Below are 12,450 nucleotides of genomic sequence, written 5' to 3'. Positions count from 1 at the left end.
AAGTGAATAACAAGAATTTCAGAGAAATATCAAAGATGATTTCACAAATGTTTCTTCAAATCTAAATCAGAACTTTTAACAAAAAAAGCTGGAATGGATTTCAAAAGCAAGCAAGGGATAACTACTGGCATCATTATAGAAAAAAAAATCTGACTATCATTTTCCTTTGCGCTCCGGGCGAGATCATCCCTCCGGACCATAGCAACAAAATAGTAGCTCAAGAAGATGCATTAAAGTCAAAGAACAGCCTTTTCAGGCTCAAGAACTCAGAACCTGTAGCTCCAGGTTTCTGGAAAAGAGACCAGGCCAAAGTCCATTCTGGGCAGTGTGCAAAATGGTGACTAGTCACAACAAATGGCTGCTCAACAAGGCTACTAACATACCCTTTACAACTTACTAACATATTGATTTGTGCATCTAATATTTGGTTGAAGCAAATTTGGTGTGCTGTGATATACAAAGGGTTTTTTGAGAAAGCACAGTAGACCAACTAGCAGCTGCTCAGTAGTATTCCCAGGGTTATCCTGTGAACCTATAGGAGACTTTATGGCTGCCGCCGCCGCCGTATGTAGTGCAATGGAGCTCATGTGTGTCAGAAGGAGAGCTGGAAAGAGATGGGGGAGGGTACGTTCAGCAAGTTGCCGAAGCAGGCAGGCAGGCAGGCAGGCAATTCAGCCCATCCTGGCTTCAGATTACATGATGTTTCCTTCTGCACCAGCCAAACCAACCACCAACTCTGCGTATCCACTTACGAGCTACACTAACACCTTAAAAGAAGTGCGGCTGTCGCACGGCAACAAATTGGAATAAATAAAACTAAAAAGGCTGGAATTTCATTCGGATTTACCTTTTGATAATCGGAAAACCCATCGTGTAAACAACAATAGTCGAGTTGCGTCCGGTCTGTGCAGCTTGCATCACATCTACCTGGTGGTCACGTGACTACAAATTTGATTGACTGCATTCTTGCTAACGATTTTATTGAGTTGAATTTTTTTTTCCCTCTCTTTGGCCACTTTGGTGAGCAGCAAAACATCAGTGAAAATAACATCCACCAGATGTTTCTTGATCCACTGAACAGCTGGAGATCAGAGGTTACGCCAGGCCGGTGACTTTCTTTTAAAGTCGTTGAACATTGACCCATCTTATTTGGATGTTTTAACTGCCATGCATTAAAAAAAACATTGCAACTTGCCATTATTGTGTGGACAAGTCACGCAAAAATGTATAAATGTATTCAAACTATGAAGCCACAATTCAACAACACGGAAGCACACCGAAAAAAGCCTTAACACCAACACAACACTCTTGAGTACCTTTGACCTATATACAACACGACTTTAAATACTATCATTATAAAAGGAGTCTAAAACGGAACCATTTATATCCATGAGATTACAGGTCTAACATTGATCAACACAAGAAGTTGGGTCAATTTTCAACCCTGCAGTTTTAAGGATGTACAGGCAAAATGTTGTCTAAGTTTTTTGGCCTCAGCGGCATTTGTTTGTTCTATTCACAAGCCGACACATGTTGGTTCTGATGCGGCGTGGAAATAATATCTTGCTTTTGACTCTCCTGCTGTATGTGGAAGGTTCTCTTCCAGTCCCAGGTTGGGATTTTGTGCTGATTAGCAACAAAGTGAACGGAGGGTCACGGCCATAAAAGCAAACTAGAAGTGGAGCCGCTGTACACACGCAAACATACAAAGGAGACTGTTATTGACAACAAAAGGCTCCTCTAGGCAACAGCCCAGAAAACTTTTTTTTTTTCTATTCACCATTATGAAGACCATTATGAAAACCATTATGAAGACCTTTATGGCACTTATGTAATACGGGAATTTGTGTTTTTGTGATTACTTTGTATTCGGGATGACTTCTATTAGCTAAAGCTGCTTTTGAATGATGAACTTTGAATAGTTCAATCATCAAACTACCTTTTATCTGTCACAAAATTGATTCTGTAGTCAATTTATAGTGACAATACACAACACATGTTGTCAACGTACTGTGAGGAACAGACTAATGGTCCAAGTACATGATAAGCATGTTCTTTATGCAGTAGATATCAGGTTGAGTTGGTCGACATTGATATGAGGAAAAAAATATTTCATTTTAAATGATGACTTGTGACAATCCAATTCCTTGCAAAGATTTCTAAGCAATTTGAAGTATTATTTAAGTCTTTCGTGCGAATAAATATTCACATGTGAATGATGTCAAGATCAACTGGGCAGACAAGGCTGAATGATTTTCTAATTGCAAGTCATCTGGCAGATGCTACGATTTCAATTCCCGATTTCTTTTTTTCTCCAAATCAAGCTTCGATGCAATATTCATAATGTGCAGTAACATCGCAGATGATTACAAACCAGCAAAACATTAATTGCTCCTTTTGTTTCACACAAACAGTGTTGGGAAAATTCAATATACAGTCTAATCATATTGACTTATAAGACTTAATATTTGTAGTAGATTGGGCTTGTCTGACCAGAGCCTTGTCTTGACACACTTGTTCCAAATCTAATCTCCAATCCCTCTGCACTGTATTTACTAAGCTAGTTAAGCCTCTTGCTAATGAGAGGGTGCCCTATTGTATGGAATTAAAGCAGAACACTACGCCGTCCGTCTAAGTCACATCACACACAAAAAACAATTCTCCTTGGGAATTAGGGAAGCCTGGGTGTTGTATGATACAAACAAATGAACATAGTGTACATGATGAGGCTTAGAGCAAGAGATGCAAGACAAGACACTTGCTTATTAACACCTTCACCTTACTGCTCCGGGTTTACATTTTCAAAAGACAGGCCTAATGATCTGAAAAATATCATTATGCTGACCCATAAAATATGCATATCACAATGTTTCTTAAGATGCCATGACGCATTGCCAAATTGTGCAACTTGAGAGCAAACCATTCTGAATCGTGTCACTGCAGCATAAATCCACAGGAAGTCATTATTACATGAATGTGTGTCATTTAAGTGATCAAAACATTAAACACACATACAACATAAAGCAATGACTGAAAATAGATTTCTGGTACTGACAGTTCGTTATATCTATTTATAGTATGTTTTGGTGAAATAATTGGAATAACGTGGCATACGTACTGCAGCTGTCGACAAAGTGACAATATAAATATTGTTTCGTGGAATGACAAAGGAACACCTCTCGATCATATCAAACATCATAAAGTTAAAAGATAGACATGAAGTTGCAGACAAAGTCCACATTCATTTGAAGATCTGAAAGAAGTCTGACAACGACAAATAAGACATTTGAAAATGCACACATAACTGCAGTGAATGCAAATCACATTTTATGATCAAGTCAAGATATTTGGCCAATGCGCCGCATATGGATACAGAAGCAATCGGAACAAAAGAAAAAAAGCCATCAACACTGCATTATCCAGCAAAGGGTTTGTCAGGACAAATATTTCATTGTTGGAGCTGTTTTAGGCCAATAAAAAGAATATGATACCTTCTTTTTTAAGGCGATAATATATTTCCCACATGTTTCAGAAATTCAACACACATTACAAGGAATCACAAGAAGCTTTTAGACAAGATTTTAGGCGACAACTGCCCATTGTTCGGCCTGCAGCAAGACACTGTTATGTTTTTCCGAGTCTACTCTGATCATTTTTCTGCCAAACAGTCGAAAGTGTTTTTCATCGGTCAGGAGAAAAAACACACCAAGCTCACTCTGTCCATTTCATTCATAAATAACTTCTCCTCAGCGCATAGATTAAATAAGGGCTAAATTGAGAAAGCTAACCTTACTACCTCGGTCAGCTGATTTGCAACATACAGCAGATTAAAGCGTTCAGCTGCTTGCTAGTCAAATTCCTTCACATGCTTTGCAATTGCAGCTGCTATGCGAACACAATAAGGTAGAGCAGCTCACATTCCGAGTGTATATTATTGTTTATCACTCATTGAATGGTAAGTAATCTCGGGCTTGACTTAAACTTTGGTTTGACAGTCGTTATACATATGCATAAAGAAAGAGAAAGGTGTTTTTTTGCGCATAGTACTGTCTAGACAACGGTGGGTTTATTTTCGACAATTGCTGCTGTTAACTCTGCCAACACCCATTTATTTGGTTCCTCAAGTGCTTTGGTAAGCAAAGTTCAAATCCAAAGGTTTGGGTATCTAAAGATTCGTCAGCGTTTGACTCATGTATTAAGTTGAAAAATAGTATTGAAGGCGCGCGCGCACAAAATAATGTCCGCCTTACTGCATTGCTTGCCTGGCTGGCCAGCCACCAACCAACCAACCAACAAGAGATTTCTCCCAATGGCTTAGCATGAAACAGACAAGCAGTGTTTTCCTTACCGTCAAGTCGAGATTGTCACTGTCTCGATGGTTCACAGCTCGAATGACACCGGACCTCCACGGCCACCGGGCGATGTCGCCGATTTCAGGCGGCTCGTCCCCGCTGACACAGAGGAACCTCTTCCCGACTAGCTCCGGCCGAGCCTCGAATGCCATGGCCCCTTCGCTGGCCGAAAACCCTCCCTCGGAAAAACTTCCCAACTACGACGCCCTTACAAATCAGCCTCTTACGACATTAATAAGGTGTTAAGGACGCCCGCACTCGAAGGAACATGAAAAACGAAGGCAAAATGGGCAAACAAGCCGTGGGATTTAAACGTAGTAGTCTCCACCCGCTTGAACGTCAGTCCTTTTTCTCTCGGCTTGAAAAAAATACGGTGGAACACTGAACCGCATCACAGCTACAATTCATGCTAGTGTTTCTCCGCTGGATCCTACAGCATTCACAGACCGCAGCACGATAGTGTCCATCCGCTCCAATCCATCCGTGCTATTTTTCCCGAACACGCATCACAGTGTGCTTTCCTGTTAATATCTTTTAATAACAGAAATTATTCTTTTGCGCACGAATGCAAAACAGGTTTAGGAGCCAGCATGCACTTTGCTGTGCACTATTCTGATTTGCACAAATGATGTGGACTAAGATTTCTATGATGGCCTCAAAGCAGACTACACCCAGAACTGGTCGCAGGTCACATATAGAGACAGACAACCGGTCACACCCACATGCACACTACCACTGAGCGGAAATCGATCACAAATCAGGCGGGTGTACCCCCTACACACCATCAGGGACTTCAAATAGCCTTGGGCATTGGTTACACATCTTTGATGGATCATCTTGGCACAAAGTACCCTACTCAAATGATCTCAGTGTACCTCATGGATCAACATTGCTGGAGTGGGGTTCATGGGCAGAACTAAACCTGTCAGCAAAAAGTTTGGAGAATTGTTTCTATTCGGAAAATACAAGAGATGAGTGAGTTGTGATTGTTTGGTTCAACAATTGCGATGCATAATTATTATTATTACTACCACACTTAACCTACCCTAATTGTTTGTTTACCTGATGTTCCTAAATTAGTGTATGCTTAATAACATTAACTGGGACAATCTTCTTGACGTACATAAATATTTGAGAACTTTCACGTATGATATTACACAAAGATTTAGATGACTAGTTAAAAACTGAGTGCCCTTGGGAAGTATATTTCTGTTCAACTGTGATTCATTGATGCCATCCCAGACAGGCTATGTGACCAGAGAAGCTCTACTGGGAATCTCCCTAACACTGCTGCAGACTGCAGCAACCACCTTCATGAATAACAAGTAGCTATGAATCCATCACCCACAACCCTACACACTCTCATTGCACACAAAGCTTGCACATATTTGCATGCAGTCACAAACATGCACATCGTATGTCAAGGCTCACATGCCAGCTCAAATCAAATTATACCTTGGAAGCATTTTTAACTGTAAAGTGATTTCATTGCAGATTGGATCATACCCAATAATTCAAGAGACATTTTTCTTAAAAGCCTGTATTACTCAGAAATGCCCTCTGATTGTTCATGATTGTGATGATACCACTACTGATAGTTGGAGATAACATCTTGACTTTCTCTTATCTTCTATTTTCACACAACACATGCACAAGACAGAATAAAATTCTGCATCTCTTGTGAGACAGATGTTATGTAATAAAAACACTTTAAAAAATACATATATTGCAGTTTAGTTACAAATGATCACTAAGCTTCACCAGCCAATGAAAATTGATATATGCTGTAAACAGCTTAGATTGGCCAATAGGAGTTGAAAGAAGGTGAATTCGTTTATCATGACGTCAGTAGCTATCTGAGTGTTGTTCTGTTGCCAGAAACCGAGAAGCAGTCGCGCAAGATAACTCGTGGATTAAATTACTCCAGAAAACGTCGTATAGAATTCTGTAAGTCATGACCACACCAGGAAAGGAGAAGTAACATTCCAGAAAAATCGAGTGGCTGAAGCGCAGCTAGCTCGTGGATCTCTTCGAAGTTTGGGCAGAAGTTTACTGTGGCTTAGCTTCAGACATCATTTCGGCAGCTCTACCTTCGACCCAGTCCACCACTCCAAAGACAAAGAACATGGTGTCCTGGATCATTTCAAGAAGCGTTGTGTAAGTAGAAAATGATGAAATAATTCAAATCAACGAAATGTTTTCACGAGGTTCAGTTTAAGATGACGGTTGAAGGGAGTTAGCTTTGTTAGCATACCGGGCTAACTAGTTGCCGAAGCACTTTTTTGTTTTTTACGTTTTGTAGGTTACCTTGGACGACGTTATTGTTAGATCTGGACATTTTTGTTACCATGATTATATAAGTGGTGATTTGCGAATCAGTCCAAGATGATCTTGTTTATCGATGTTAACGTTCATATTGTCAGTGAGTCATCCAATACCTTGCGCTGAGTTGGAGCTTGTTATGTTTCGACATGTCGATCTGTCAAGGAGTGCCAGCTCCAGCTGGAATTCGAAAGGCCAACCCCGCCATTCCACATTTAGGCGAAACCGGCATCAAATGTAGTCGTTTTGTTCAAGTAGAGCTAATTCATGAGCTAACTTAAGCCTGTTACATTGCATAACATATTGCAGTACTATAAACAAATAACTGAGGCTATAACTTGTCTCATTAGAAATATGTTGTGCTCTCATCAATGATTAATGATTTTTGTCATGCAGGCTTGTGTTTGGGACCCTCTATCCTGCATATTACTCCTACAAAGCTGTCAAGACAAAAAATGTCAAAGAATATGTAAGAACATTTAAACACACACATTGACCTAATGCAGCTAAGACATAAGGACTTGTCTGTATCGTGGTATGAAATGAAAAATCATATTTTTGAAAACCAAAATCCTCCTATATAGGTCCGGTGGATGATGTACTGGATTGTTTTTGCCCTCTACACTGTAGTGGAGACCATCACGGACCTTACACTGGCATGGTGAGTTAACCATAATAATAATATAGCTCGCTATAGTACCAGACATTTGTCCCACACCACTTGGATCGATTGTTTGATTTGGTGTTTTGTCCATCTCCAGGTTTCCTTTGTACTATGAACTGAAGGTAGCATTTGTGATCTGGCTCTTGTCCCCTTACACAAGAGGAGCAAGTCTCATTTATAGGAAATGTCTGCACCCGCTGCTGTCTTCCAGAGAAAGGGTGACCAGATTTTCAATGCCTTTTATGTACGTGATGGAACTGTCCTGAACAAATGTCCTGTTAACCATCTTCCTCTAGGAAATAGATGAGTACATCGTGCAGGCCAAAGAACGAAGTTATGAGACCATGGTGAACTTCGGCAAGCAAGGCCTCAGCATCGCGGCCACCGCTGCTGTCACTGCGGCTGTCAAGGCGAGTATTGATGTTATTTTCCATGAAGCTATCTAGAATGTTCGGCTGTCTACTTTCTCGTACTATGCTTGGTTAATGGCAGTGGACACTGATTTGCTAACATGGCAAGTTGCTGCATGGGTCTGCTTCTTCTTGTTTCTCTATACTGACCTCCTTCTTTCCCTAGGGCTTTTGTGCTTCACCAGGCTCCTCTGGGAGGTAAAAAGAAATAAATCTCAGTTGCATGGACCAAACCTTTCCACCATTTCACACCAGCATTTTTCTCATGTCCTCATGTCCATGTCGTGCTCACAATGATCTGTCCACCAAGTACATGGATTGTTTTTCTTGAAATTGTGTCCATGAGCAAGTGTACTTTTCGAGATGGTGTTGTTTGGGTATACAGTGGAACCTTTAAGTAACTCGATTAAAAGAAGCAATTGTGGGTTCTTCTGTCTGTCCCAGGGTCAAGGTGCCATCACAGATAAGCTGCGCAGCTTGAGCATGCATGACCTCACTCAGATCAACCAGCAAGACGGCAGAGGAGAAAACCAGCTGTATCGATACACCGCCCACGCTGGCAATCCAGCCGTCAGACGAACTCAGAGTGCTGATGTACCTGATGATGCAGGTGGACCAACACACACTTTCAGATTGAACCTCGGCACCATCCTCGCCGCCTTTTCACAGATGTTTCCGACATTTTCCTTCCATCATGATGGTGAAGGCGCTACAATAAAAACGACAATTCATTTTTCCAGAATACTTTTACGACCAAGACGACAGGAGCGACGACGACACCGAGCCGACTTTCTCTGAAGACGAGGCTGTTTCTCAAAAAGGACTGAGGCGATCTCAGAGTGTCAGGCTGACACGGGCCAGAGTCCGCAAAGATGTAAGCCACGCTTTTTGGAACGTAAAAGTCATCACCGTTTGATCCTACGGTGTCATACAAGTGTTCATTATTTTTCTTGTTACCAGGCTCGCTATGGATCACTGAAGATTAAAGGGAAGAAGAGACCAGCGCTCAGCTCAATTAATTATGGAGTGTGAAGATTCTTCTTCTGGCACACGTATACACACACAGATACACTGCTGAGTAGTCAAAGATATTATCTGTCTAAAATCTGACTCTTGAAATATTTTATCTACCAGGGCTATTCAATTATGAATTCAATTGGGCCAACATATAACACTTCTAATGCCACGAACCTTTTACGAGGTGGAAGGATTAACTCGTGCTCACTGACACAGATTTGTAAATAATAATTGAGCAAGTTTGGCCTTTTCTGTACAATTGTACAGCACATGGAAAAGTCTTAATTTTTTTAAATACTACAGCCCATGAAAAATTGGAGCAAAATGTTAAGTGCATTCGTATTTTAAATAACTTTTAATAAGTCCTGAGCATGTCTGATCTTTTATCTCTCTTTTTTTTTTTTTTGTAATGTTTGGATTAGAAGGGCTTTTATATTATCCATAGCTGTTTTTGTATTTGCATCTCATCCCAAAGCTTTTTTTAAACTGCTGTTTTGTTGCTCGTCATCTCAATTTTTATCGGCGGCGTCGCAAGTAGGACGCTGAACACAAAATAGTTGTATGCTTGATAAATCAATGTATTGATACACTCCATTGAAGTTATTGACTTGATGGCATTTAAAATGAGCTACAGTTGTCACTGTGCTGAATCAGTGGAAATGACTTGGCTCTTGTTTCTTTTCCAAAATGGAGGAAGATGCCGAAAGTTGATGACAGTGCTTATTTTATTGCTTATTACTGACTAGATTGATCATGATTATCTCAATCCTAGATCAGTATCTAATTTTTATTTTCTTACTTGACAGGGCGAGCACAATGAACATAGTAATTACATTTGATGTATTTGGAGTCTATTTAGGAATACAGTTGCTCTCCAGCATCAAATAACATTTTAACAGAAATTTAAGACATACTTGGAGATTTGGTGGTGGAGCTGTTGTTAATTTAAAAAAAAAAAAAAACACTACCACCAAGAGGCTTACCTCTGATGTGCTTATAGGAGGAAGGTTGTTGACCGCCCTTCGGCTGCTTGACACGCAGACATGTTTGTTGATCAACATGGACAGCCACGATTTACAGTCTGTTACAGCTTTTGATGAAACAAGCCAAATCTTGTCATATTGTCCATGCAATGCACAGAACTGACTAATTATATACCAAAGCTTTGTGTACTTTAGAGTAGTGTGGCTCAGGTTATGGCTAACTGTTTTGTGGATTACTGGATTGTAATTCAATAAAAGTATGGCAATAAAATTTGTCATTGTGTGTGAGGAATTTATTTTTAGACTTCTTTTGAAGGGCCTGGAATAAATATATCCCTTTTTAATTGAAGGACCTCCAAAAATGCATGCACAGGTTTCTGATTAAATTACATTTATTTGATTCATTTCATACACAATAAAAAAAAAAACATGCTCTCAAAACATGTTAGTGTGTTAATCGGAGCAGTGCCCCGAATGCTGACAACACAATTTCGTCATCACTGCCCTTTTCTAAGGATCCTTAGCATAAAATCAATCGGAACCCATAATATATCAGGTTTAATGCCACTAATTTCACATCATGTCCTCACAGAGGTAACCCTTGATATGGGATTTTCAGGGCCCCTATGAACTTACCACGTTGTAAATAATACAAGGTACAGAAATTAAATAGCACTGTCTTGTGAGAGCAATTTCTCAATCAAGAATCCTTGAGTTTGTATAAGCGGTGCGTGACCACACTAATATTTCAATTTAGTGAGGATTCACTTGAACTAGTTGTACTTTTTTCTGCTCATATCTGGGAGGGTGAACTAGACCTGGAGGCTCAAGCATCATTTGTGTATTCTGTGTTCAAGATCCAAGATTTTGGTAGCCAAACCAAAAAAGATAGAAATCATTTTGAACCCTGAAATCAATGTTGATGTTAAAAAGAAATTGTTTTTCACAGTTTTTCTTTGTCCAAAAGCTCCTGTAGTTCATTTTGGATGTCCTCTGGCAGCTCGAGAGGAGGCAGGTCATCCAAACACAAATCTTCCTGAGCAGGCATCTCCAGTGGGGGCAGCTGAGGGATTGCTATTTCCTTTCCTTTGCCTCGGCCTTTCCTCTCCTGGTTGCCCCCTGTCGCCAAGGCGGCCCCTGCCTGAGGGAGCACCCAGAGCTCAGAGCGCTCCACAACATCTGCCGCCTCAGCCCGCAGACGGGTGTTTTCAGATTGGAGCCTATCGTTCTCGGAGCTGAGCCGCTGGTTCTCGTCCATCAGATGGTTGACGAGGCGCCTCAAGTCTTCAATTGTGGTTTGTTGTTCTTCCAGGCGAGTTTTGTCATCTTTGGTGGTCTTCGATCCAGGACAGGGGGTCACAGTTTGGAGGCTTCCCACTTGTCGAGTTTGAAGCTGGTAGAGTAGAGTGTCGTACTCTCTCTCTGTACCTCCTCCTCCATGTGCAACAACATTTGGGGGGACGGTCTGGCCTGCTGACTGGGATGGCATGAGGAGGGCAGAACCCGAGGCAGGTCGGGCTTTCGTGGCCTCCCGACGGGCTTCCTTCTTCCAGCGCTCCTGGATAAGATGCTGCTGTTTAATATGCCTGTCCCTCTGCAACTCCATGGACACACGAGCCTGCAAACACACAATGAATAGTAGCTGATGTACACAATTAAATTAGACTCCATAAAAAAATTGTAAAAAAGGGGTTCGAGACCCATTTTCTGTCAGGTGGAGAAATCGGACCACACTATGACGAAGACTGAGGATGTCACTGATCCCAAAGTAGCCCTTCACATACTTTATTTGGCCTGATAATTCGTTCAGACTATTCGCTGGTAACGAATGAAGAAACACAGATTGAAAAATCTCACCTGTTTACACTCTGTTGTCTTCATTGCTTCTGTCAGAAGTTCTGTAAAAAAAGACCATGTTCTTAACACACATTGTCATGATGACGTCACAGCCCTACCATTTTTATTTGTATTCTAAATAATAGCACGACATAATTGATACCTGCTGCTTTCCCATGGCATGAAATTGCCTCTTCGTACTTTCCAGCAGAAAACAAACGATCTGCCTTTCTGCATTGCTGATGGGCCTTAAGAAGAATAACACATTGAGTTCACTTGGGAAATAATGAAATAAAAGCTGCTCTACTATTCAGAATACTCTTATCAGATCGTATACAGTTGTGTTAAAATAAGTAGAACTTGTTTATTAATAATATACACTAAATTTAGTCAAGGCTATCAGATAGTAACACAATAGTCACGACAAAGAAAAGAGTGAGCCGCTGTGGGGGAAGCTAACACAGCTTACCATTGCGACCTATAGTAACGTTAGCCTGTTATTGCAACATCACGACCGAAATTTACCAGATTAAGCGGACTATCCACGACCTCCATGCATCCAAATCTTTGCTGGTTTTCACTGCATGAAGGATGTGTCTGTTTCTTCTGGACTGTCATTCGAACTGAGCCTTAAGTGCGATTAAAAGAAGTAGTGGAGACGAAAATTCTTGTCAGCGGCTCAGTCGCCTCCATCGACTACGCTACGTTCCACGTCATAGCGTCGACAACTTACCGGAAGTAGAATTGTTTGAATTGATCAAATAAAACATATTGAAATGTTACGCATGTATTTCGATATAGAAGGGCGAGCACATTAATAATCACATATTTGGACAATATATTTGTTGTTCTAAACCCGCAGTGAA

General features: G+C 40.8%; 3 protein-coding genes across 3 annotated transcripts in view; 1 reads left to right on the top strand and 2 right to left on the bottom strand.

Annotated features, from left to right (window-relative positions):
* jmjd1cb (jumonji domain containing 1Cb) overlaps positions 1-4,744 on the bottom strand; it is a 33,220-nt gene extending 28,476 nt beyond the window's left edge. The window contains exon 1 of the mRNA XM_088359406.1: positions 4,349-4,744. Coding sequence (XP_088215532.1) covers positions 4,349-4,504 — 156 coding nt within the window. The 5' untranslated portion in view covers positions 4,505-4,744. The remainder of the gene's footprint in view (positions 1-4,348) is intronic.
* Positions 4,745-6,194: 1,450 nt separating this feature from the next.
* Positions 6,195-10,021, top strand: reep3b (receptor accessory protein 3b). Its single transcript, XM_088359410.1, has 8 exons — positions 6,195-6,509; positions 7,071-7,143; positions 7,259-7,335; positions 7,436-7,556; positions 7,635-7,748; positions 8,193-8,358; positions 8,489-8,622; positions 8,709-10,021. The coding sequence occupies exons 1-8, from the start codon at positions 6,478-6,480 to the stop codon at positions 8,778-8,780; spliced, it is 789 nt and encodes a 262-aa protein (XP_088215536.1). The 5' UTR covers positions 6,195-6,477; the 3' UTR covers positions 8,781-10,021.
* Positions 10,022-10,122: 101 nt separating this feature from the next.
* nrbf2b (nuclear receptor binding factor 2b) lies at positions 10,123-12,305 on the bottom strand. Its single transcript, XM_088359408.1, has 4 exons — positions 12,110-12,305; positions 11,748-11,832; positions 11,606-11,646; positions 10,123-11,366 (listed from the first exon to the last, which is right to left on the bottom strand). The coding sequence occupies exons 1-4, from the start codon at positions 12,200-12,202 to the stop codon at positions 10,692-10,694; spliced, it is 894 nt and encodes a 297-aa protein (XP_088215534.1). The 5' UTR covers positions 12,203-12,305; the 3' UTR covers positions 10,123-10,691.
* Positions 12,306-12,450: the final 145 nt, after the last annotated feature.

Source organism: Syngnathus floridae, chromosome 18 (assembly GCF_059516105.1).
Source record: "Syngnathus floridae isolate MCC-2025c chromosome 18, RoL_Sflo_1.0, whole genome shotgun sequence".
NCBI lineage: Eukaryota > Metazoa > Chordata > Actinopteri > Syngnathiformes > Syngnathidae > Syngnathus > Syngnathus floridae.
Note: the sequence above shows the minus strand (reverse complement) of the source record. Positions and strands in the feature narration are given on the sequence as shown.